At 47.3% G+C, this 26772-nt stretch overlaps 1 protein-coding gene across 4 annotated transcripts; it reads left to right on the forward strand.

Moving 5' to 3' along the window:
• MANBAL (mannosidase beta like) lies at positions 1992 to 26607 on the forward strand. Of its 4 annotated transcripts, none has more exons than XM_005688534.3 (3): positions 1992 to 2089; positions 10574 to 10782; positions 25745 to 26607. In XM_005688534.3, the coding sequence occupies exons 2-3, from the start codon at positions 10633 to 10635 to the stop codon at positions 25850 to 25852; spliced, it is 258 nt and encodes an 85-aa protein (XP_005688591.1). In that variant the 5' UTR covers positions 1992 to 2089; positions 10574 to 10632; the 3' UTR covers positions 25853 to 26607. The 4 variants fall into 4 exon arrangements, with proteins under 4 accessions (XP_005688591.1, XP_005688593.1, XP_005688592.1 ...); XM_005688536.3 differs by having other exon boundaries at positions 2067 to 2089; positions 10577 to 10782; XM_005688535.3 differs by lacking the exon at positions 1992 to 2089 and adding an exon at positions 4974 to 5024.

A 26772-nucleotide genomic window follows, 5' to 3' on the forward strand; every position in this document is an offset into this window, starting at 1 on the left:
CTATTAACTATATCTGTTAGCCCTATTCCGTGTGAGAAGGGGCTATACAAGGGCATGGATCCCATGATTCAAGAATCACTCAGGTCCAAAGTGGAGGCTGATTAGCATGTCCAACTAGAGTTCCATTCCCGCCTCATTATTTGCCCAACCCATACTCAGTCAGGAACTGTACTGCCGTCCGAACACTTGTCACATTATATGATAGTGTGTTCAAATGGTAAGCTTTGTGAGGGCAGAGATTCCATCTGTCTAGTTCAACAACCGGCACAAGCCATAGAGTAGGTACTTGGTGAATGCTTTGAATGAATTTTAATAATTTGCTTCTGTCTGATTTATGAAACTGCGCTTGTTTGTCTCCTTTCTGCATTGCAGGCTCCTGGCTCAGGGCCTCACATAGAATTAAGGCATCTATACAATGTAAATCAACTACAGTGAAGTATCACCTCACAATGGTCAGAAGGACCGTCATTAAAAAGTCTACAAATAACAAATGCTAGAGAGGATGTGGAGAAAAGGGAACTTTCCCATACTGTTGGTGGGAATGTAAATTTGCTGCAGTCACTATGGAGAAAAGTATGGAAATTCCTTAAAATAACTAGAGTTACCAAATGATCTAGCAATCCCACTCCTGGGCATATATTCAAGAAAACTCTAATTCAAAAGGATACATGCACCCCAGTGTTCACAGCAGCACTACATAGCCAAGACACGGAAACCACCTGAATGTCCATCAATTGATGAATGGATAAAGAAGATGAGGTATGTATATACAATGGAATATTACTCAGTTATAAAAAGAAAAACATTGTCATTTGCAGCAATATGGATGGACCTAGAGATTGTTATACTAAGTGACATGAGTCAGAGAAAGCCAAATACCATGTGTGCTGTGCTTAGTTGCTCAGTTGTGTCTGACTCTCTGACCCCCATGAACTGTGGCCCACCAGGCTCCTCTGTCCATGGGGATTCTCCAGGCAAGTATACTAGAGTGGGTTGCCATGCCCTCCTCCAGGGGAATCTTCCCAACCCAGGGACTGAACCCAGGTCTCCAGCACTGCAGGCAGATTCTTTACCATCTGAGCCACCAGGGGAGCCCAAATACCATATCACCTCCATGTGGAATCTTTTAAAAAAATGATTCAAATGAACTTATTTACAAAACAGAAGTAGACTCATAGACATAGAAATCAAATTATGGTTACCAAACAGGATGAGGGGAAGGGATAAATGAGGAGTCTGGGATTAACAGATACACTGTGTGTAAAATGGGCTTCTCTTGTTCTTGCCTGGAGAATCCCAGGGACGGTGGAGCCTGGTGGGCTGTTGTCTATGGGGTCGCACGGAGTCGGACACGACTGAAGCGACTTAGCAGCAGCAGCAGCAGCAGAGGTTCAGTGCTAAAGAGTCCACCTGTCAAAGCAGGAGATGCAGAAAATGCAGGCTCGATCCCTGGGTTGGGAGGATCCCCTGGAGAAGGAAAGGGCAACCCACTCCAGTATTCTTGCCTGGGAAATCCCATGAACAGAGGAGCCTGGCAGGCTACAGTCCATGGGGTCGCAAAAGAATCAGACATGGCTAAGTGACTCAACAACAACAACAAACATATAAAATAGATAAACAATAAGGGCCTACTGTATAGCCCAGGGAATTATATTCAACATAACAACCTATAATGGAAAAGAATCTGAAAAAAATGTATTACATATAGCTGAATCACTTTGCTGTACACCTAAAACTTAACACACCACTACAAACACACCTAAAACTTACAAACTAGTTTGTAAATCAAACTTCAAAAAAAAAAAAAATTAAGACGTCTATAAACGTGTATAAATGTTTGCTGAAATGGGCTGTGATACAGCGCCTCAGAGAATCGAGGGAGCCTGGCTTTCATTTCTGCAGGCCTCTCTCTCCAGCTCCAAACCACAGCGTTGAGACAAAAGACTAACAAAGCCCAGCAGCCTGGATCCGCCAACTCTAGCAACGCTGAGGGGAGGAACCGAGCCAGCTGGTTGCTTAGGGGCGTCACTTCCGGGCCCCAAGGTCGCAAGAAACCACTTCCGGGGGGCGCGGCGCGGCGGCGCGGGAGGTGAGTACCGAAGCTTCTGCGGTCGGTTCGGGCTTCGGGGCGGGGCGTAGTCGCCGAGGCTGTGGTACAGAAGCGAGGATTAGGCTCCGGCGCCGCTGCCCCTGTCCCGGCGGCGCTGTTCTGTTGGCCTGGGGACCGCTCCGTGTTTGGCGCAAATAACTTCCTGGGTCGCTTGTTCGGAAGTTACTTGCAGAGGGGAGTTTGACTCCCAGGGAGGCGGAGGGCCTTACTTTGCTTGTGTCCAGCGCCTTAGCTCTGAGTTGGGACGAGACCCGGTGCTCCTCACAGTTGTGACCTGGCCTTTCTTCCCAAGGGCGGAGCATTCGGAGGAGCCAGAGCTCCTGAGTCAGTCTGGCTGGGGTTCGAATCCTTAGTGTACCGTATTACTCGGTAACTGTGGGCGAGCTCTGGTTGCTTTTCTGGTTCTCAGTTTTCTCCTCTGTAAAATGGGTGCATAGAGTTGATTGGAGGATTAAATGAGAAGGTGAATGCAAAAGGGTTAGTAAATGTACAGTGCGTGTTTGCTGATTTTTTTTTTTTTTCTTTTTGAGAGAAGTGAGAAATGAATCTGTGAAACCACACTTTTTCTTGTGGCAACCACACTTGCCACATCAGAATGACATTTTACAGGACATCTGCCCGTCTTTTTCAGCCAGCTTTTACTGCTCTGGGAGATGGCTTATCTTTGCATAGGACAAAATTCGAATTCAGTTTTGAGCAGTTCTTGGGAATTTGTTGTAATGGGAGGGGTCTGGGTAAACAGCCCAGGGTAGTAATTCCTGACACTGATTTTCTATTACCCATTCTGTTCCAGTTGAAGTCTCAGAGCAGAATTCTAAAATCATTTCATTAGAAGCCAAGGATACCCTACCAAGATACTTGGAATCTGGGTTTTTCTGTTAAACAAGACTTAGTTTCTGTTTGCTAAGTGTGGACATCTATACATGTCTGAAGGGTTATTTATTTTGAAATGACTTTTTTCCAATAAACTTAATTTTAGAATAATTTTAGATTTTCAGAATTACTGTGAAGATACTACAGCGAGTTCCCATATGTCCCCCCTACAATTTTCGCTATTAACATTTTACATTAGTATAATATTTATGTCACAATTAATGAACCAGTACTGGTAACTAACTAAAGTCCATGCGTTCTTCAGATTTGCTCAGTTTTCTCTTTGCTCAGTCCTTTCTTCTGTTCCAGGATCCCACAGTACGTTTAGTCATGTCTTCTTAGGTTTCTAGGACTGTGGTAGTTTCTCAGACTTTTCTTGTAGATACGCTTGACAGTTTTGAGTATTACTGGTCAGATATCTTATAAAATGACTCGTTTGGGATTTGTCTGATGTTTTTCTTGTGATGACATTGGAGTTACAGGTTTGGGGGAGGAAGATCCCGGAGGTAAAGTGCCATTCTCATCATCTCACAGGGTATATACTATCCTGTGTGTACCTCACACCGTCACAGTAGGGTACATATTTTCAGTATACGTCATCACTGTTGGTGTTAACCCAGATCACTAGCTTGAAGTAGTCAAGTTCTTCCACTGTGAAGTTAACTCTCCTTCCACCACTTTTCCGTCTTGTACCCCTGGAAGGAAGTTATGCACAGCCCATCCTTAAGGAGTGTGGAATTACACTTTACACTTTAAGACAGATTATTTACATAAATTATTTTAACTTCTCCTTGGGAAGTTTGTTTGCTTATTAAATAATATCAGTATGGCTGTGAATAATTCTTTTCATACTTTGAATTATTTGTTTTGCTGTGCAGATTGTTCTGGCTTTGGCCATCGAAGTGGGTCTTATGTCCCTTTAACATACCCTGATCAATGTGTTTTGTTTTTTTGAACAGTTTCTTACTTTCTGTTACAGGCTCATCTTATATATTTCCTGCTTCAGTCCTAGAGTTAACCATTTCTCTAAGGAGCCCCTGGTTCATTTTATTAGAGAATCATATTAGACACCAAGGTCTGGGTGCTAGGTGTGCTTATTGCTACTGTTTGGGATGCCCATGTTTCTAGGCCCTCTCAGTAAATGCATAGCAAGAGATGTATGCGTGTAGACTAGCCTCTCCCCAGCCCCTCTTTCTATATATATATATAGCTGTCTGTATCTGTAATAATCTAAATATGACTTTTACTGATATCCACAACACTTAGCCATCCACGTGGACCATCTAGCCTCCTCTGGCTTATCTATAACCTTCTACTCCCAACTGTAACAAACCTGGCTTCCACCATCTGCCATCCATTTACTTACTTGTGCAGTTCCAGTGTATGTGTATAGTCTCAAAATTGTTAACCTGTATCCCATGTGGAAAACATCGGTGCATGTACAGTTTCTCTTGCTTTTAGTCTTCTCAATTCCGTCTATTTCCACAGTTACTGAGGTCAGCACCTCATTCCCCCTACCCCTTCCGTGAAATTACGTCATCCGTTTGTAATATATTTCGACTCAGAATGTCACATTCTACATTCCATCCTGGATACCTAAATGATTAAAAAAAACCAAACATTTGTGTACATTAAAGTTTACTCTCTGTGCTGTAAAGTTCTGTGGGTTTTGACAAATACTTTCTATCTTATATTCACCATTACAGTATCATACAGAATAATTTCACCTTCAGGTCTCATTGTTAATTTCTCTCTTTTAGATTTCATCCCGGAAATCCTGTTGGCTCTCTCTTTAAAATGTATCTGTAACCTGAGAATTTACCGCCTCCACTGCTGCCTGGTGCAAATGTGTCTTCTTGACTAAAAGTTGTTGTTTAGTCGCTAAGTCGTGTCCGACTCTTCTGCAACTCCATGGACTGTAGCCTACCAGGCTTCTCTGTCTGTGGGATTTCCTAGGCTAGCATACTGGAGTGGATTGCCATTTCCTTCTCCAGCAGATCTTCCCTACTCAAGGACTGAACCCGGGACTCCTGCATTGCAGGTAAAGGACTCAGTTCTTTACCACCGAGCCATCTGGGAAGCCCTTTGACTGGTATAGTAGCCTCTTAACTGGTCTCCCTATTTCAGATTCTTGTCCCCCTGCTATCTGTTCTCAATACAGCAGCCACAGGGACCCTTTAAAAATGAGTCAGATAATGTTGTTTCTTTGCTAAGAACCTTCCAGTGGCTCCCCTTTGACCCAGAGTCCTACTGGCCTTATACAGCTGCTCACTTTATGCTCCTCTGATCATAAAGTTCATTGCCTCAGACCTTATCCCTTGCTCTTCTCCGTCTTGGGGTACCTAACAGATGTTGAAATAGCTTGTTCTTTTGCTTTCTTCTTTGCCTCTGCTGAAATGTCGCCTTTTCAGGGTGGCCTTTCCCTGACCACCTCATATAAAATAGCACCCCATACCTCCCTCTCTATATTTTCTCATACTACTCACTGTCAACGTTACATTATATCTTTATGTGTTTGGGTGCCTCTGATTGTATGGAAACTCCATGGCAGGGACTCAGTAACTCTGTGTTCAGTGAGCGAATGTCTCAGACCGCTGGTGTCTGACATTCACGGATGAGCCTCAAGGGGTCTGATGACCTTTTGACATTATTTTCCATGTTCGATAATAAATGAGTCTGTGTGTGTGTGTTAGTGGCTCAGTCGTGTCCGACTCTCTGCGACCCCATGGACTGTAGCCCACCAGGCTCCTTTGTCCATGGGATTCTCCAGGCAAGAATACTGGAGTGGGTTGCCATTTCCTTCTCCAAAATGGGTCTGTACTTTTTATTAAATTCCAGTGGGGGTACAAGTTTCCCCATGTGTTAAAAACAAACAAACAAACAAACAACTTTGCTCTTAAGCAAGTCGGGAGCACCACAGGGTTAGAGACATAGCAGGATGTTCAGCTTTGCCCTGATTCAGTGGGTGAGCCTATATAAGCCCCATGCTTCTCAGCTCCCGCTCCTTGTTAAATGAGGCTGCTCTTTAAAGATGGGAAACAAGCATCGGTTTGATCAGTTACCAGGTATTTGTGTCAGTCCCTGGAACAAACTCAAAATGGACCCTGGGTCCCAGCTACCTCAGGAGCTTATAGTGGAACAATAAGAACATTAGACAGTGTGGTGTTTCTCAAACAATAAGAAATGAATTTTGACCCAGAGCATGCATGCTGGAATGTAGATTGATATAACTGAAAAAAAAAAAAAAAAGCTTCAAGATATAATGCTCACCCTGACTAATGTGATATTGTCCATTGTACTGGTTAATAAAATTTAAAAGTGCCAGCGGCAGCCCCCTTAATGGTTTCCATGGCTCACTAATGGGCCAAAACCTGCAGTCTGAGAACCATTGACCCCCAGGTAAGTTTCAGTCTTACCCACCAGCCAGTTTGAATCCTGACTTTGCTACTTGTCAGCCAAGTAATCCCTGGGTAGGCCGCATAACCTCTTTGAGCCTCGGTTTCCTCATCCTCATTAGTAATACCCCCTGTCCATAATGGTTATGAATTGAATGAGTTAGACTGTAAAGGACTGCTCATCTGGCAGACAGTCTGCTGTGACAGTGGAGGGGGTGGGGGAGCAGAGCTCGTCGCGGAGTCTGAGAGCTAAGAGCCTCTTCATTGGGAGCCGAAGGATGAGTAGCACTCTTGTGACTTCTGTGGTCAGGAAAGGAAAACCCAGAAATCCAAGCAAGCATGCGAGGAAGTAAAGCACGGGTGCAGAGAAAACTAGACGGGAGTTCTAAAGCAGACACGATGTATAGAGCATTTTATATTTTCTAGAACTTTACTCAGAGAAGGCAATGGCAGCCCACTCCAGTACTCTTGCCAGGCAAATCCCATGGACGGAGGAGCCTGGTAGGCTACAGCCATCCTCTGGTTATACTTGTGCTGTCCAGTCTGGGAGTCCTCTAACCACATGTGATGATTTATAAATTAATTGAAGTTAAAATGAAAAATTCAGTTCCTCAATCCTCCTTTAAGTGCTTTCTAGCCACATGTGGCTATCATATTGGAGAGCAGAAGTATAGAACATTTCAGTCATTGCAGAAAGTTCTCCTGGGCAACATTTCATTAGACTCTATAAAAGTTTTATGAAGAGAGCAGATAGGGCATGGATTTTTCTTTTAGATTATATTAATTTTTTCAATAAGATTCTCCCCTGAATTAAAACGTATGGCCCCTTCACTTTTAATAGCAACTGTTTACATTTTCTTATGGCCTCTTTTGATCTTTAGCCAGTGAAATCACAATTTATACATGGTTGCAGTGATAGTGTTTATGTAATTGTTTTCTTTTTTCGTGTAATATAAATTTGCAAAGACTTTCCGCTGGCCTGATACGCAACATCTGTATTTGCTGTTTAAGCCAAGGGGCAATATGCCATGATGTACCATAATTGGGTTAACGGCTTCTTTATTGTTGGACACTTGAGTTGCTTCCTGGTTTTCAGTATTATGAATAGCACTGCCATGAACTCTTTTTTGTACCTGAAGCCTTTTTCTTTTGAATTGTTTCCTTACTGTAAATTCTAGGAAGTGAGTTACTCAGTCCAAGGATATAATAATCACTTTTATGACTCTTGCTAGGTATTGCCTAATTGCTATTTAAAAAAAAACCCTAAATGCATTATAGCTTTGAATGCATTATTGTTGTCTGGCTCCTGAGAACATCAAGTCTCTAGATTGGTCCAAAGTGTAGCTAATTGGCAATAGAAGCAGAGTCTGTGCCCCTAGCCTGACTCTTGGCCCCATGTTTTTATTGTATTGGAAATATTCTTAACAAGGTTGCTGTTAGTAACGCTAATAAATCTAAATATTGATAAGCCCCATAGGCTGTGTTACAGCCTTAAAGGTAAAGTTTAGGGCCAAGGACATTTTAAAAAAGTGTGTATTTATGAGGTGTAACTGAAGAAATGAGAGAACTTCTTCATGCCTTGCTATACACACGGCATGAGGATGCAGTGCTCTGCCTGGCTGTACGTTTCCTCTAGCAAAGCTGTTCTTGCAGCAGCCTTGGAATTCACTTCAGAGCCAGTGTCTGAGCCACTACAAACAATCTGCCGAGGGTCTGAGCGTCATACCTTGTATTTGACCAAAAATGGTATTCCTGGGCTTGAGACTCCACCTGATTCACCACCCTGGGATCCAGATGATGCTGGGTTCTTTCCAGAAGTCAGATCTTTTCTGGGAGGATAAGATCTGCCAGCTCTGGGGGTTTGGGGGCGGGGGAGTGAGCCTCAGACTTTGAAAACCATTCCCAAGGGAGACAGGAGTGGTGTGGAACAATGGCCACCTTGTCGGCCCAGGCGCGTGACCTTCCTAAGAGACTAGGTTAAAAGGTAGACCATGTGTATTTGCATAAGCCCCCCAGTCTATTCACTTCAAAGACCATTTTTGTCATCCTTTAGTCACTCTGCGTTCATGTTGGAAAAATGTTGCAGAGCAGTCAAGTGTCAGAGCCAAAGTGGAGGAAGCTTTTCGGGCAAACGCAGAGCCATACACAGGGGTATAATGCAGGCCATGTGTTTAATTTAGTTTTCTAGTAGCCATGTTTAAAAAGTAAGGAATAGGTACAGTTTTTTGTGTGTGGTAAAGTATCCATAGCATAAAATTTATCATTTTAACCACTTCTAAGTGTACAGTGTTAACCATCACCACTATTTCCAGAACTATTTCATGATGCCAGACTGCAACTCTGTACCCATTAAACAGTAACCATTACTCCATTCCCCCTCCTCAGGTCCCTGTAACCTTGTACTCTAGTTTCTGTGAGTGTGCCTTGCCTAGGTACCTAGCAAGTGGGATCATACAGTATTGTCCTTTTGCGTCTGGCTTAGTTCCCTTACTGTGTTTTCACGATTCATTCCTGTCGGAGCATGTGTCAGAACTTTATTCATCTCAGTATTAATAGCTGAGTAAACATATGTGTGGGTGTATATGTATAATATACCACATTTCGTTTATCAGCTCATCTGTTGGTTGATACATGGTTATTTCTATCTTCTCACTATTGTGTATAGTGTAGCTGTGAACGCTGGTGTACAAGTATCTGAATCCATGCTTTCAGTTCTATTGGGTATATATACTTAGGAGTGGAATTGCTGGATCATATGATAATTTTAGGTTTGTTTTTTAGAATCTGCCAAACTGGTTTCCAGTTTGTCTTTCACTCTCTTGATAATGCCCTTTGATGCACAAAAATCTTCAATTCTGATGAAGTCCAGTTTAGTTTTTCTTTTGTTGCCGGTGGTTTGGCATCTAAGAAGTCATTGCCAAATCGAATGTCATAAAGATTCCTCCTGTGTTTTCTTCAATAAGTTTAATAGTTTTAGCTCTTAAGTTTAGTTCTTTGAAACATCTTGGGTTAACTTCCGTTCATTCTTCTGCATGTGGATATCTAGTTTTCCTAGCACTGTTTGTTAACAAAACTGTCCTTCCCCAAAGCGGTCAGAGTGGGAGAGGGCATTCTTGGCAGAGTATGCAATTTGGGTAAAGGCCCAGGATTTGAAAGAGCTCAGTGCTCTTGGAGAATTACAGGCAGGTCTTTCAGCTTGACCAGGGTGTTAGGAGTTGGGGGGTCTGGTGAAAGGAGGGTCTGGAGAGGTGGATTGAGACTGGACCCGCCACCACTGACCACCGCTGCCCCTGTTGTCCGTGTCCCCCGCATCTCTTATTTGGATTACTGATAGTATCCTCCTCACGGGTCTCCCCATGTCCACTCTTGCCCCTCTTAAAATGTTTAAGTCAGATCATGTCACTTTTCTGCTCAAAACCCTTCTGTGGCTTACATTTGACTTCATAAAATCAGAGTGTCAGGGTGCTTCCAGGTCAGTCCCTCTCCTCTCTATCTTACCGCCTCCTTCTCCCTCCTGCGCTCGTCTCTGGCCATTTTGGACTCATATCCCTGACCAGGGGCCTCTACACTTGCTTTTCTCTCTGCTTGGGCTGCACTTCCCAGAGATGCCGCCCTGCCTCACTCTCACGCTTCCCGTCTCCGTCACATCGTTCTGTCTTATCTGCAGAGAGGACTTTCCTGTCACTCTATACAAAATAAAATGATGCCCTTCTGAAGCTGTATTTCAAAACAGTGACCACTAGCTGGCATGTTCCATCTGGATGAGTTCTTTGTCTTCCTCGGTCCTTCTGTCCTTAGAGGTCGGCCTCGAGAGAAGAGAAGACTGTTTTGCTCAGCCTTCAGTGCTTGGTGTTCAATAAGTATTTGTTGAATGAATGACTGGATGTATGAGTGAACAAGTAAAGAAAACCTGAAACAGAGCAGACCTTCAGCGAATGTATGTTGATTTGAGATTTTTGTTGAAGTGTTCGCATTTATTTATTTTCTGTAACTTCATATTTGGAAAAGATTTAAAACATACAAGAAAACTGAAAGAATAGTTTGGTGGCTCTCCGCATATCCTCCATTTAGATTCAAGAGCTGTTAACATTTCACCACAGTTGCTTTACATATTCTTGCATGTATGTGGGCGTGTTTGTGTAAGTGGAACCGTTTAAACATCATTGGAAACGTGACATTAACTCTTTGAATTTAGAAGTTGGCTCTGGAGAGCGGTGAGTCGGAGGGGACCTCAGGCAGCAGGCAGCTGGGGCCATGGCTTCCGACCTGGACTTCTCCCCTCCCGAGGTGCCTGAGCCCACGTTCCTGGAGAACCTGCTGCGGTATGGACTCTTCCTGGGGGCCATCTTCCAGCTCATCTGCGTGCTGGCCATCATCATTCCCGTTCCCAAGTCCCATGAGGCGGTGAGTCCTTCTCCATGAGCCTCGGCTCCTCAGGCTGGGTTCTGGGTCCTAAAAATTACAGACTTCACAGCCGTGAAGACTAGCAGGGATTATGCGGGGCTTGATTGATTTAAAGTGTCTCCAAATTCCCACCTGGTGACACTGGGCCACGTGGTTCATACCTTATTTGTTTGCATGTGTGTGAAACAGATTTTTATTTAGTACCTACTTAGTATGTGTCAGACTCTGCTGAAAGATGTGCTGTCTGCCCTCAAGGAACTTCTAGTCTTTGGGAGAAGGGCAGATACGAAACAAATACACATGTTTCCCTGTGAAGTACAGGGTACTGAGAAGGTGTGTAACGGGGAGGACCTGAACTTACAGTCCTCCCCCAGGGAGAAGGAACTGCATGTGTAAGGACCCAAGGAATGAAGGAATGGGCTCACACCTGAATGCAGGTGACTGTGGCCAGAGCACAGAGGGGACGTGATGGGAGGCACAGCCAGAAGAGCGGGGGTGGGGGTCCAAGGGCTTTAAAGACGAGAGTGATGTAGTCAGATTGACTTTCTTGTTACTTCGGCTTTTGTTCATTTGGTCTGTTTATTCTGTAGCTCTACAGCCTCCTTCCTCCACCCTACCTTCACTTTTCTCGTGACATTGATTTGTTGGAGAAGGTAGGTCGTCATCCGCCACATCCAGGATTTGGCTGATTGCTTCTGCGTGGTGTCATTGACATGTTCAACTTGTCCCTCGTATTTTCTGTCAATGAGAAATGCAGTCTAGAGGCTTGTTTCAATTCAGTTATTTAGTGAGATCCAGTTATTCAGCGAGAACACCTCATAGCTAGTGCTGTGAGTGTCTTGTTCTTTGAAATCAACAGGCACTTAGTGTCTGTTTGTCATATAGAGATTCTAAGATATCCGTGGGTTCAGGTGGTTATAGCTGATCCCTCTGTTATAAAATCTTCATCCCTCTTTCACCTAAATGGTTTTAGCATCCATTGATCATTACTTAGAGCCATTCTTTCCTTCTGCATTTTATTAGCTGGAATTCTTCAGTGAAGAAGATCTTTCCGTCATGCCTATATAATTAGTCTGAAATGCTGTTCATAGTAAAAGGCAGGATAAATGCTTGATTCTTTCCCTCTATTAGTTTTCAGAGTTGTGAGTTTGGACTCTAGCAACCTCCAGTCTTGACCAATAAAGCTTTGATTTTCAATGGGAACCCCATCCAGTTATGTGAAAGACTGTCTGCCAAGGGAACCCATTAGAGACTCATTGCCTAGGGTTTTACTGGGGACAGATCACATAAGCACCCTCTGCCTAACACAAACCAAAATTCCAGACTTCCAACAGGAAGGCAGGTTTTCAACATAAACCATATTGTTTCCACAGACAGGTTAGGCAGAGTGAGCCATTCTTATCAGTTCTGGGAATTGTGGGAACCACCCGAAATCCATTTTCCCAAATGTCAGCCAAGGGCCAGCTTTGCAAGTTGGGTTTTCTAAGGACAGCACTTTACTTGTTTTTTTTAATGTAAACTTTGTTCAGCACACCTGAAACATACTTCTTATAGCTTTCAAATAACTATGTTATTTTTCTCTATTAACAGTAAGATTTAGAATGAAATTCATGATTTCTTTATGTTTCTTTCTGGGCCCCAAAATCTGTCCCAGTAGGGGTGTATATATATATTCAGAGTACTGTGTTTAGAAGCCTTTTCTTCACATTGGTATACTCCCACCATGACATAACATTGATTTGCTTCATTTTGTTTTTTACTTTTAGAGGTTTTTTTCCTTTTGATTTAGTTTAAAAATTATGTAACACTTTTATATTACAAACTTTCCCAAAGTCAAAACTGTGTAACAGGATGCAGTTACAGAAATTTCCTTGAATCTGTGTATCTCCCACCCTTTCCCCTTCCTCCCCTGGTAGGCACCCATTTTTATTTGATTCATCCCCCTTTTGTTTCTTTTTTTCTGAAGATGTATGCAAATGGGTATGTGTGTGTGATATTTCTTTCTTTATTCATTTATTTTCTCCCTTTGATGTACGAACGATACTAAACACAGTTTTACGTGTTTCCTTATTTAACAGTATATTCTGGAGATCATCTGTCTGGGGAAGGAGCATGCTGGGTTCAGTTTTTAACAAAGGCCTTTAAAATGTCCAGGTGATTACATCAAGTAGGCAGTTGTATCTACTGGTCTGTATGAGGAGGAGGGTCTGTCTTTGCGACCCCATGGACAGTAGCCTGCACCAAGCTCCTCCATCCATGGGATTTTCTAGGCAAGAGTACTGGAGTGGGTTGCCGTTCCCTTCTCCAGGGAATCTTCCCGACCTGGGGATTGAACCCATGTCTCCCGCATTGTAGATAGACACTTTACTGTCTGAGCCACCAGGGAAGTCCCTTCACTTCATTTCACTTCAAGATATAATTACGGAGAAGGCAGTGGCAACCCACTCCAGTACTCTTGCCTGGAAAATCCCATGGACGGAGGAGCCTGGTAGGCTGCGGTCCGTGGGGTTGTTAGGAGTCGGACAGAACTGAGCGGCTTCATTTTCATGCATCGGAGAAGGAAATGGCAACCCACTCCAGTATTCTTGCCTGGAGAGTCCCAGGGACGGAGGAGCCTGGTGGGCTGCCGTCTATGGGGTCGCACAGAGTCGGACATGACTGAAGCGACTTAGCAGCAAGATGTAATTAAAGCCATGAGAGAGGATGAGGTCTCTTAGGAGGGGATGTGGAGCAGAGGCAGGAGCTAGATGGGCCTCTGGGTGAGCAGCTTGTTTCTCCCCTCTGGACAGCTACTCCAAAACAGCAGGAGAGAGAAGGGCTGAGCCTGCCCAGATAAGAGATAAAAGACCGCATATTTCTCATTCTCAAAGTCAAGGAGACCTTCTCAGCTACACACGCCCAGGAAGGCTCCTTGGAGGTAACGAGAAGAGATGTCAGCTTGTAGTAAGTGATGTCAGCTTACCCATAGGCCCCTTCGCTAGAATCCATCTTGGCCAAGAGATGTGTGGGCACACATGGAAGGGCCCTGAAATATAATGATGCCAAGTACAGACTCAGAACCAAGCAAAGTAAGATTATTGGCTGAAGGAGAACCTGGAAGAAATGCCCATAAAAGTGATTATAATAAAACCACCATGACGGTGAAATTCTCTGAGCCCACCTGTGTGTCTGTCCATACTTACTCTTTTTCCTCCTAATAAACACTTTACTTGTTTCACTTTCAGTCTTCCCAGCACCATTTGTTGAAGACATTGTCTTTTCACCACTATATATTCTTGTCTCTTCCATTGTAAATTAATTGACCATAAGAGCATGGGTTTATTTCTGAGCTCTGTTCTGTTCCATTGATCTGTGTGTCATTACAGTACTGATTTGATTACTGTAGCTTTATATAGTCTGAAGTCAGAGTGCATAATTCCTCCAGCTCTGTTCTTCTTTCTCAAGGTTGTTTTGGCTATTTGGGGTCTTATGTGTTGCCATACAAGTTTTAAAATTATTTGCTCTAGTTCTGTGAAAAATGCCCTTGGTATTTTGACAGGATTTCATTGATTCTGTAGATTGCCTTGGGTAGTATGGTCATTTTAACAATGTTGATTGTTCCAATCCAAGAGCATGGGGTTTCTTTTCATCAGTTTGTGTCATCTTCCATCCCTTTTGTCAGTGTCTTATAGTTTTCCAAGTACAGGTCTTTTACCTCCTTAGGTATTAATAGGTTTATTCTTAGGTACTTTATTCTTTTTGACATGGTGGTAAATGGGATTGTTTCCTTAATTGCTCTTTCTGATAGTTCATTGTTGATGTATAGAAATACAACAGATTTCTATGTCACTGATGAGCTCTTGCAGATTTCTGGTGGCCTCTTTAGGATTTTCTGTGTATGGTAGACAGACAGTATCATCTGCAGACAGGGAAATTTTACTTCTTTTCTAATTTGGATTCCTTTTATTTCTTTTTCTTATCCGATTGCTGTGGCTAGGACTTCCAGTGTTGTGTTGGATTAAAGTGGTGAGAGGAGGCATCCTTGTCTTTTTCTTGATCTTGGAGGAAATGCTTTCAGCTTTTCACCATTGAGTATGGCATTAGCTGTGTGCTTGTCATGTATGGCCTTTATTATAGTGAAGTATGTCCTCTCTGTGCCTACTTCCTGGAAAGTTTTTATCATGAATGAATGTTGAATTTTGTCAAAAGCTTTTTCTGCATCTATTGGGTTTCTGCTCATATGGTTTTTATTCTTCAGTTTGTTAATATGGTATATCATGTTGATTGATTTGTGGATTTTGAAAAATCCTTGCCTCTCTGGGATAATCTCTCTTAATCATGGTGTATGAACCTTTTAATATACTGTTGGATTTGGTTTGCTAATACTTTGTTGAGGATTTTTGCATCACTGTGTTCATCAGTGATATTACATTTTAATTTTCTTTATTTGTGATATCTTTGATTTTGGTATCAGCAACCTCATCTTTTTTAAAAAATTAGAATATAATTGCTTTACCATGTTGTGTTAGTTTGGGCTGTACAACATTGTGCACCAGCCATATGTACACGTGTGTCCGCTCGCTGTTGAGCCTCCCTCCCCTCCATCTCACCCCTCTAGATCATCACAGAGCACGGGGCCGAGCTCCTGCTGCAGCAGCTCCCCACCAGCTCTGCTTCACTCATGGGAGTGTATGTATGTCCAGCCACTCTCTCAGTCCATCCCACCATCTCCCCTCCCTCTCCTCCCCACATACACAAGTCCATTCTCTATGTCAGCATCTCTATTCCTGTCCTGCAGATAGGTTCATCAGTACCATTTTTCTAGATTATGTATATATGCCTTAATGTATGCTATTTTTCTTTCTCTTTCTGACTTCCTTTACTCTGTAACAACCTCATGTTTAAAAATACACATGTGGTACAAAACATCTCATTTTCTTTTATCTTTAAGTTTAGGGGAGTAAGGAACACAAATGAATTGTCTTTGTAACAGAAGGTTCCTGTATTACGTTTTTTGTTTGTTTTTTGGTTTTTCAGTGGATCAGTAGCAAAAAATATAGTACCATTAATTTAACTTTTTATTAATGTGTCATGCCCGAAAATGGTCCTCAGTTACGCAGGGATTCCATTGCTAGCTTTCCTCTGCATGCCTCCATAAGGCAGGCTTTTCCCAAACTCTTAAGTAACTGGAAAGGAAACACCAAATTCTATGTGTATAAACAGCTTTACGAAGAGAGAATGAGTGCTGAGACTGTGGTTAGAGATTGTGCTCAGCTGCTAGCTGTGACTGGAATTTGGATAGGAAGGGAAAAAGAAAGGGGTTTTAACTTGGGGCTGGGGCGCTCTTGTGGAGGAAACAAGCCTGTGGGAGTGGGGACAGCTGTGGGGACTCTAGGCAGCTTGAGAGCAGGAGTGAAGTACCTGGAAGCAGAAGGTGACAAGGGGATGGGAGGGGATGGACGAGGGGTGGGGCCCCAGAGAACAGGCTTGCTCTCTCAGCCACATTGCCTGGGGGAAAATCATGCCTCTTGCTTAGCCTATAGAAGCAAGGTTTATTAGTGGCTTTTTGGGTCAGAAGATAATATTTTTGGCTCTAGATGATGGGAAAGGCTTTGAAAGGCAAAAGAATGTCTTTCCTGTTGTTCTAGTAAGCTGATTTTCTGCAGCTAGTTTATGACTTCAGTATTTCAATACTGAGCAGATTATTTGAAAGCTCTTTTGGGGGTAATCAGGGAAGGAAAAAAGGAACACAGAGAAATGCTTCCCACCCCACCCCCTTTCTTTTCTATAGTAGGAGCAAGAACTAATTTGTAAAACTAAAACCAAAGCCCCTAGAATCCTAAGCCAGATGAGAACGTTTTCTCATTGATACCTCATTAAACTAAGACCCGAGAAAACAAACATTTGTTTGAGCCTGCTTGAGGCCTGGGCCACATTTAATCCAAGCATTTTCTGGTAGGCCAGGTTCTAAAATCTAAGAAGGTAGATCCTTGTACCGTTTCTGTCAGTTCCAGAATGCAGCTGTGTTTCACCTCTCATGCTCAGTCTGATTGTTTGTATCGCGGCCATGGTGGAAAGGATTCTGCGGCTGCTTTTAGGCTTCAGAGTAAAGAAACTATTTGTTGATGTCTGCCTTGAGCAAGGGACTGGCGAGCGTTATCATGAATTGCCTTTCCTTGGTCTGATCTGTGATTCTCTATCTGGCTGTTTCCACCTGGGGAATTTTCAAAGGCTTTGGCTGCACCCATGGAGATTCTGGTTCTGATTCTTGTTCTCTGAAGCCTTGGATCAGAAGTTTCCTCAAGTGCCCAGGTGATTCTGTTATGCAGCCCCTGGTCCTTAGACTGCTTCCCTGAAGCACAAACCAATTTGGGGCACAGGAGGTGTTCAGTTCTGTGTGTGTCAAGTTTGTAATAACAGATGACATCCAAGTGGGAAGGGAAAAGCTGGTAAGAAGTGGGGGATGGAGACCTGGGGATTCTTTTAACCAACATAGTATTACTTCTCAAAACCCTAAGAATGAGTTGCTAAGCCTTTCCAGGGAAATGAAGATTCAGGGAAGGCCTGGACTTGAGGCATGCCTGGCTTGCTTGAGGCAGTTCTTGTGCAGTGTAGAGATACTGAAAAGATATGGGTGGTCTCCCGGAGCAGGGATGCAACTGGGCCTCTGGAAGGCGTGGGACCCCATCACTCACATCCCCTCTGCTCCCCTCCTGTGTGCCTCCTGTCTCTCACTTCTCTTGCCCTCCTTCCTCTGCTTGCTGTCCCTGTGATAAGATATAACATGGCCACTAACAGATTCCCAAGTTTGCATCTTTCACCTGCAGCCTCTGGAGGCTGCCTTCCTGCTTGGCCCCAGTTCCAGAATCCCCAGAGAAGGAGCTGTACCTGGGATCCGGCTTGGAACTGCTGTGGCCAGTGTGGGGTAGGGGAGCATCCTGTGGTGTGACCTCTGAGGGGGAGTGGGAAGTCAGTTCCCAAGGGAGCAGGAGTGCCATGCAGACAAAACTGAGGTCTCCGTTCCTTCACTCTCTTGGAGATGGACAGACTAATGGCCAGAGGACTAGAAGACTGGTCTCGCTGCAAACCCCTGTGTGGTTCGAGGAGGACACCGAGACTGGGCTGAGTGATGGAGGGAAGGCTGCTCCACCTGACGAGGACATACTCAGAGCCCTCCTTCAGAGCTGGGTTTCAGTAGAACTAAATTCTTAGCAGAGTTCTGGATCCCTAGGGCGCCCCTAGATAAAGACTGCAGAAGCCTGTGCACTTCCTGCAGTTCTGTGCAAAAACGTGATGCTTCCATGCTTCATCACATTTTCTGGGAAGATAGCCTATCGCTTTTCTCCAAGTGGAGAGCAGTAGTTTGAACGAGGTGGGAGCCATGTTCCAGGAATGAAGGAGTAGGTAACGAGGAAGTGAAGGTCGGGAGTCCTCTCCGTGTTCCCCACAGCCTACCTGAGCATCCTCCCCAAGCCTCTTTTGGATCCGTTTCTGCCCAGAATGTTGATCCTGTCCCTCCTGGGCAAGCAGGTATTGACTTTTTGTTCAGGGACTCATGTCGTAGGTAGTAGTAGTCCATCTGCTAGTCGCAAACTCTCCTGGCAGTTTCAGTACTGACTGTTCTCAGGCCTTCATGTGCTTATGTTGCATGTGCCTAGCCAGCCGCCAGCCCTTCGGCAGGTGCCTTCACTCCCACCCTGCCATCTTTGCGGGCTTGCCTCAGTCTCTTCTGTTAATGGGGACTCTTTCAGTTGAAAACTCAGAAACTCAACTCCAGCAGTTTCCTTAGAGGCTGTAGGGGACTCTGTAGGTGGTCCAGTGGCTCAGACTCCACGCTCCCAATGTAGGGAGCTTGGGAAGATCCCATACGTGGCAACAAAGGTCCCCATGCCATCATTAAGACCCGGTAGAGCCAAATAAATAAGTAAAAAAGTTTTTGAGGAGGATAGAAAGAGACTGTATTGGCTTTTAGAACTGGGAATTTCAAGGCACAGCTGGATCCAGAAGCTGAAAGGTCATCAGGGCTCCCTTTGTCTCTCCATCTCCTGCCTTCCCGCCAGTGTTAGCTTCATTCTTAGGGCCTTGCCACACATCAGCAGAATAGCTGCAGCAGCCCCAGTCTGTGTCCTTATTGCCCATGCTTGATAAGCAAAGAAAGCCATTTCTCTGCCTCTGCTCGCTTTCCCGATCTCATGGAAGGCCTCTGCCTGGCCCTGGCCTGGCCACGTATCTGTACTTTGCCTCATAGGTGGGAAGGGGCATTGGGTACCATTTCTGGCCAGGCCATGTTTAACTGGCCATGGCTGTGGTCACAGTGACTGAGAGCCCCCCAGAATCACATAGGACAAGGAAAGAGCATGGCCTTGATGGCAGCGGGGAGGCGGGGGTGGCAAACAAAGACAACTGGTGCCCCCCACTGTGATCCAGCGGAGGAGAGCTCACCAGAATTGATGGTAGGAGTGGCATTCCATGCAATGCCCACGTAGACTTCACTGTCAACCAGGAAGCCCTGAGATGGATGGAGCCTTCCTTTGATAGTGGCGCCATGGCCTGGAAGTTCCCATTGGGATATCCAGCATGGAGGTCTTGATTTGATTTGATTTTGTTATCTTGGCCATGCTGTGTAGCAAACTGGATCTTAGTTACTCAGCCAGGGATCGAACCCATGCCCCCACCATCAGAAGCTCAAAGTCTTAACTACTGGACTCCCAGGGAAGTCCCAGGTCTTGATTTTAAACTCAGCCCCCGATTGCCAGTGAAGGCTGCCGTAGTAAATGATTAACTTGGGCGAGGTGTATACCTGTCCTCAACACCTCAGGAGGTAGTCTCACAGAACCACCTCTGCAGTTCTGCCCTGTGTTTTTTTAAGCTTGGGGTCGGGGGTTGCAGTTGAATTGGGCAGCAGGGTGTTTTTTACTTAATGAGCTGTTCTCAAGAGATTGCCACGCAGTGGGTAGGGCAAAGGTCTAAACACGGTCTTGAGATGCTCACCAACTCATGGCAGAGACGGCCGGACGTGCATGAAGCCACAGACCAGCTGGTGGGCGGGGCTGCAGGGGTGCTGAATCGTGTCTGGGGTAAGCTGCATGGGCCATTCTCGCTAATCATAGCTCTCCTCTGCCAAGCGCGTCCTGGACTCTGTCTCTGTTCGCCTGTGGAACTCACATGAACAGCTTCCCCTGCTTGATTTCAGCTGGTCCTGTCCTCCGCTCAAGGCCAGTGCTAGTCCCAGCCTGCAAGGTGTCCCAGCTGCCACCTTGCCCAGGGCCTCAGGCAAGAGCGCACAGCAGGGCAGGCTGGAGCTTCAGCCCCAGTGCCTTCCCCTCTCCGAACCCGTGCCCTGAGCTAGAAAAGGAGGGCATTCACGCCCGACCCATGTAGTTCTTTTTTTTATATATAATTTTTTTTAAGATTAGAGTATAGGTGCTTTACAGTGTTGTGTTCCTCTGTACAGAAAGTCAGTCAGCCATATGTATACATATATCCCCTCTTTTTGGATTTCCTTCCTGTTTAGGTCACGATAGCGCACTGAGTGGGATTCCCTGGTGGCTCAGACAGTAAAGAATCCGCCTGCAATGCAGGAGACTTGGGTTCAGTCCTTGGGTGGGGAAGATCTAGAGGAGGGCATGGCAACTCATTCTAGTATTCTTGCCTGGAGAATCCCACGGACAGAGGAGCCTGGCGGGCTGCAGCCATGGGGTTGCAAAGAGTCAGACACCACTGAGCGACTAAGCACAGCACAGAGCATTGAGAAGAGTTCCCTGAGCTATTCAGTAGGTTCTCATTAGTTAGCGATTTTATACGTGATCGTGTATATATGTCTGTCCCACACCGTCCTTGAGGATCGGGTGAGATAAGACCCATGGGGCTGCCTGTGCACAGCACAGGGTCTCCTTTGGCCAGGATCATTTCAGAGGAGAGAAGAGCTTCAGCCTTTGTAGAATGACATTTTGTCCTGATTTATTGGACTCAGTCCACCCTGAACTGTATAATGGAAATTATAAAAATTCTGTGTGCTCTCCCTGCTGGAAGAGATTGGATGCACTGTGGCACAGATTCGATTATTTGAAGCTGATGAATAGCAGCAATTTCCTGGCCTCATAAGTGGCTGTGGAGCTGCTTCATTATTGATGAGGCCTGTGTCACGGAGGACGCCTCTGCAGACCCAGGAACTCCCCGGGTGGAGGGGTTCTTTCACTCCCTAACGTGAGATTGCGGGGGGAAACTTGCTGCAGAGGAGGCGCGACTGAAAGGTGGGGCTGTCGTGTTCGGAGTCTGCCGTCTGCCTGGCTTGTACCAGCAACGCGCATTTGAAGAGAAATGAAAAGTCAGCCATTTATTCGGAGTCATTCTTGCCAGCTAAGAATTTGGAACTTGCTCTGTGTGGCTAGAACCCCCAGCAGCCGAATCACGTGTGTAACAGCTGCCTTCGTTCCCTCCCCCTTTCGGGGAAGGGGCTCTTCCCCACTGGCTGAGTCGCTAAGTCTTGGTGAGGCCTGTAAAACGGGGCGCCCAGGGGTGGGCTCACCAGGGTGATGGGAGGCTCAGCGGCTGGTGTTTGCGAGGCAGTTACGTGGCACACATCAGGAAGTGCGCCTCTTCTTGGTTCCCCTGTGCTGCCCGACGCAGAACCCGCGTGCACTGGGCGCAGACGGATGGGTTATGGGTGCCAAGCACCTGTGCAGAGCGGGAAAGACACGGCGCATCTGGGAGTTATTGGCTGGCCGGTCGCCCAGAAGTGACAGAGTGGGCTGCGTGAGGGGGCGTGCCCGGAGACAGGGCCAAAGCTGCAGTTGGAACAGCTCTGGAGGCCACTCGGGGCTTTTTGGAATCTGCCTTATACGTAGAGGGAACCAGCAACACGTTTAAAACAGAAAACAGGCTGGTCAGGATGGTTGTTTTAGGAGAACAGACTGAAAGCAGTGTGGCGGATGGTGAGGAAAACCTTGGGGTGGGCAGGCAGGAGACCGGGGCGTTGGGGTGGGCGGTGCAGGGGTCGTCTGAGCCGGCTCAGTAGTGTGTCCAGAGGGGACCGGGCAGAGCTGAGAGCTCTGTGGAAAGCCGAATGGACTGGCTATGGTGACAGATTGGATGTGGGGGCACGCAGGGAATGGCGAGAACTCAGAAATGGCTCAGTGGTTTGTAGCTTGGGAGATTGGGAGCGTGACAGTGCTAGAACCTGAGCTGGAGAAGAGAGGAGCAGGCCTGGGGTGAGAGGAGACAGGCAAGGCACTCGGATGACTCGAGGACTGTGTCCACGCACCTGTGGAGAGCTGCTGTCAACCGTGGGAGCAAAGCCTGACTCGAGGAGCGCTAAACCGCTTTCCTGACTCCTGCCGCAAGCAGGGGGTCCTGAGCCCCCCATCGGCAGGGTCCTGAACAACCTGTTTTTGTCAGTCCACCGTCACCCGTGCTTCCAGATTCGGCTAAACAGAAAGTAGATTCACAGTTCACTCCGATTCTTGATCTCCATCAGCCCAAGGCCCCTAGGAAACCCGAAAGAGGCTATATACCATACATCTTAGGTTCCTCCTGGCCTTGCTGCTTACCAGCGGAGGCAGGTCACATAACCTCTCTGAATGTCTCTTCTTTAAAATGGGGCACGTTACGGCATTTTGTGAGGGAAAAATAAGACATGTCCAGACCGCAGAACACAGAGCCTGGCATGTTGTAAATATTAGCAGCTGTGTGGCTCTTACTGTTGCTCTTCTTATTGATGGCTGTGTCTAGATGTTGACTTAGGGTGCATATATTGGGTTTAAAAATCTGCTGTGTCCTCTGTCCCTATGCAGAAAGTGAGGCCTAGTCCTTCTAAATTAATTTATTTACATTATTTTTTGGCTGTGGTGGGCTTCACTGCTGTGTGCGAGCTTTCTTTAGTTGTGGTGAGCAGGGCCTGCTCTTCGTTTTGGGCTTCCCTCATTGCGGAGCACAGGCTCTAGGGCGTGTGGGCTTCAGTAGTTGTAGGTGCACAGGCTTCATTCCTTTACCGCACGTGCGATCTTCCCGAAGGAGGGATTGAACCCACGTCGCCTGCGTTGGCAGGCGGATTCTTACCGACTGAGCCACTCAGGGAAGCCCCAGATCTAGTCTTAAGTGCTGTATTTTCATGATGATAAAGCAAGAGAGAAGTTCCCATGGTTATGGGAGATCTTTTGTGTTCTTTGATTTCATTCATTCTTTCAGGAGCAGTTGAAGCCATCTAAGGGGCTCACAGGCTAGGAGGGGAGACCCTCATGAGCACTGTGTTGTTGAGGTTCCTGGGTGCCTGGGGCGTCAGGGCAGAGGAGAGCATGCATCTGCGGAAGAAGAGTGGAGGGAGAAGGCTAGGAGGGAGCAGCGGTGTGTTCCTGGGGGCCAAACCGTGAGGGGAGCTTTGCTGGGCGGCCAAGGAGAGAGAGGTGCTCCTCTTGCTTAGGGCTAAGCAGTGGAAGCCCTGGGGCCTGGCCTGGTGATGGGGGATGGAGGAGAGGCTGGAGAGATGGCCTCCTTAGCTGCCATCCCAGGACATAAGACTGTGGGTGATGGAAGCCACTGGAAGGTTTAAGGTGGAAAGGATCTGCATTTTAGAAAAATTCTTTTGGCAGGTACACAAGTCATGGCATAAAGAATTAGGGCCTTTGATGCTCAAGACGGTGGCCGAGTCAAGGTGGAGGAGGTCAAGTCAGGAGGATTTGGTGACTGTTGGACGGAGGGGAGCAAAGGGACGGAGGAGTCGCTGGGACTCTGGTTGTTCTGCCTACGGGAGGGGGTGGGGTGGAGGAGGAAGGCCAGGCCGGCTGCAGAGGGGCCATGCTCTGTCTGCGGCACTTGAGCTGGAGGTGCCTGGGAGGTGCCCGTTCCGCTCTGGGCCAGGAGAGAGATCTGGGAGGTGACAGACAGGATGAGGCTCCAGAGAGAAGGTCTGTGGAGTAAAGGAAGCACGAGGGATGACACCTGGGTGTCCTCGTGTCTGGGTTCTGAACTGGCCCCACTAAAATCAGAGGAGACCCCAGCTTTGAACTGAGAGTGGGGCTCCATCCCTGGAGATCCTGGCAGGCCTGGCAAGTCCCTTGTGCAGAAACCTTTTTGTTTAATCAGATCTTGTTTGCTCAGGCACGCAGGGACTGACTGGTTTCCACTGGCCACACAGGTACTGGACTGGGGACTGTTTCCGGTTCCCAAAGTCTCCAGAGGTGCTGTGCTTGTGAGGTTGGCCTTAAACCATGGCCCTCCTGCTGGCTCTGCAGCTGCCAGCCTGTGCACTTGACAGTGTCTCCTCTGAGGTTTTGTTCTCTTTGTGTTTTTAATGGGGTAGCTTTTTCCCCCCCTTTTCTTCTTCCTTCCTTCTTCCCTTCCACCCTCCCTCCTTCTCTTTCATAAACAGCATCACTGCAAGGGGACTGGTTGAGCTCAATCAGAGCTCTGGCCAGCCAGGGCCCTGCCCCCTGGTTATCTAGGGAGGATCGCCCATGGGTGCTTGGAACTGGGCTGGGCCTTTACGCCTGGTTTCCCTGCTGGCAGGCGAGCAGGGTGGAAAGCTAGTGAAGGCTGATAAAAAGGAGCTGGCGCACCTTTGGACTGGGCTTAGGTGGGGACCGCCTGTCTGCAGCCCCAGTACAGCCTCTTCTGTCTGAGGGAAGCTCGAGGCTGGGGCCAGAAGCTGACAGTGAGCAGAGAAGGACCAAGAGTGAAGCGAGCTGGGAGCTGGCCAGTTAGACACGAAGAAATGCTCTTCTAGAAACACCGTGCTCCCTCCTTGTCTTCTGAGTCTGCTTTTTGTTCTCCCATTTTTAAACAAAAGGACACAAGTACTGAAAACATTTCTTTACTGCAGTGCTGGGGCCCGTGGAGTGGCGGGAGCCAGGGCAGGGGCGGGCGCCACTGAATAAAGGGACAGCCACTGCTCAGCCCATTTCTTCCATGAGGCCGGTGTCACCGGATGTTTAAAGTTTTCAAGAAAAGCAAGGACTCCACGTTGAATGGGAAATCTCCCAACTGGCTCGAATCCCTAAAAATAAACACTGCAGGCCAAGTGAGGTCTGCCTCTGGGCCTGACCAGGCCTGCGGACCGTGGCTCGTGTTCTCTGTGCTATATGGGAACTCTAGCATCCTTCCTGGCTGACTTTATCACCAGGGAGGAGGAGACTCCCAACAGGACAGGGCCCACTCGAGCGTCTCCTCTGACATGAGCCTGTGAGGCTGGGGCAGGCCAGTTCCCCTCCCTAGAGTCCACTTTCTTTATCAGCCCCGTGAAGGCCAGGGCTGGCTTTGTGGTTTTAAACCTTTTTTCAGCAGCAGAACCTTTGTTTAAACCAGATCTCACAGGGAACAAATCACAGTGTACATGACAGATGAAAACCAGAGCTGCCCCGGACGTAGGGAGAGTCTGGAGTTGTGCCCTGAGGCTGCCCTCTGCCCTTTCCCACAGGGCACCCCTGCCAGGCGCCGCAGAACCTTGAAGCGGCTCTCCACCCTTCCCTGTCCCCGCCTCTGCGGCTTGAATGGGAGGAGGGGCTGGCAGGGCCGGAAGGAGGGCAAGCCGCCCAAAGTCTGCCCACCGCCGCCTCCCCAGCCGCGCTCTGCCCGGGCCCTGCTCACTGTGCCCCACGGCCCCTGGGTGCATTGGCGTTTCCCGGGTTCTCCCTGAGCACATCAGCCCTGCAAGGTGCGCCCCACTGTTTCCATCCCTCAGGCGGTTGCGCTGAGATGCGGAAAGGGGAAGGGAGTTGCCCACAGGTCACTTGGCTGGAACGGGGGGAGCCTCGGTGCCCCCCAGGCCTGTGAGACTCCAAAGGCCGCCCCTCCCCTTGGGCCTCCTCCCTTATCCTTCACCTGCTCCCCGGGGACAGTCCCGGAACACACGGCTCCCAGGTCCCTGTGGTGATGGTTTGATCCCTGGTTTCTCTGCTTCCATTTGCAGAGTCCTTTCAGACGTGGTCCCATTTTGCTGGTGTCAGGCTTGATTTGTCTAAGCGGGACTCTCCTCTTTCTCGCCACACAGGAGGCAGAGCCATCTGAGCCCCGAAGTGCAGAGGTGACGAGGAAACCCAAGGCCACTGCTCCTTCTGCAAACAAGAGACCCAAGAAGGAGGCCAAGAAGAAGCGGTAGAAGAGGCGGCCTGCGCAGCCTGGCACGAGGGCCTTAAGGGCAGCCTTCCTGGGGCACAAGCTTTCAGGTGGCTGGGATGCCCTGTGGCCACAGAGATCTGGACCATCATGACAGTGCCCAGGCCCCAGAGTGCAGACCAGCACTACTTCTTCCTTCCGCCTTCCTGAGGGGTTCGGGCCAAGGGGGCTGAAACACCCTATGAACAGAGACTGTCCTGGAAGCCTCTTGAAAAGTTGGGTCACCTCACAGAGTTCCATTTTCTCAGTCCCCGTGTCGCCCACCTTGTGGGTTTACACTCCGCTTTAGAGTTCTTATCTACTGCTGCAAGCACCACGCTCTGCCATTATCCATACCCTGCAGATCAGATCCCCTGCTAATCAGTCACCTTTGTCTCTGCTTGTGCAGAGGAAGCCAGGCCAGGCCTCCCCTGTTTGTGTAGGTCAAGGCACCAAGGCCATTAGCACAGTGGTCCCACTGGTGCAGCAACCAGGCCTTAAAGAGGCCTGGTCCTCCTCCGGCCGATGGAAGGGATTTGGCTTGAATGAATGTGTATTCTTGAGCCCAGACTTCCTGAACATCTCACATAGGGGGTAAGGGCAGGGACTTGTCAGTCACAGACAAACCTCTCTCCAGCCCATCACAGCACATTGAGGGTGTAGCTTTTTGCTTCTGTCTGTATCCCCTCCTCTCCCTCCAGTTCCTTCAACCCCTGACCACAGTCATTTGGGGAAGTAAAGGTCAATGAATGGCCCGCACGCTGAGCCTCCTGTGTGTTGTCTGTGCTGAGGGGGAGCCTGGTCCCTGCCCTGGAGGGTAAGGCAGGGCACACCCCTGGAGAAGAAGGTGGCCTGAGTGGGGTCTGGTCAGAGCAGATCTGGGATGAGTTTCAGGACAGGTCCAGCCAACTGCTTCATGTAGCC

Source organism: Capra hircus, chromosome 13, assembly GCF_001704415.2.
Source record: "Capra hircus breed San Clemente chromosome 13, ASM170441v1, whole genome shotgun sequence".
NCBI classification, from domain to species: domain Eukaryota; kingdom Metazoa; phylum Chordata; class Mammalia; order Artiodactyla; family Bovidae; genus Capra; species Capra hircus.

Coding starts and splice junctions, on each gene's coding strand:
- MANBAL (XM_005688534.3), top strand. CDS start 10,633: ATGGCTTCCGACCTGGACTTCTCCCCTCCCGAGGTGCCTGAGCCCACG. Junction 10,783..25,744: donor TTCCCAAGTCCCATGAGGCG/GTGAGTCCTTCT, acceptor CTCGCCACACAG/GAGGCAGAGCCATCTGAGCC.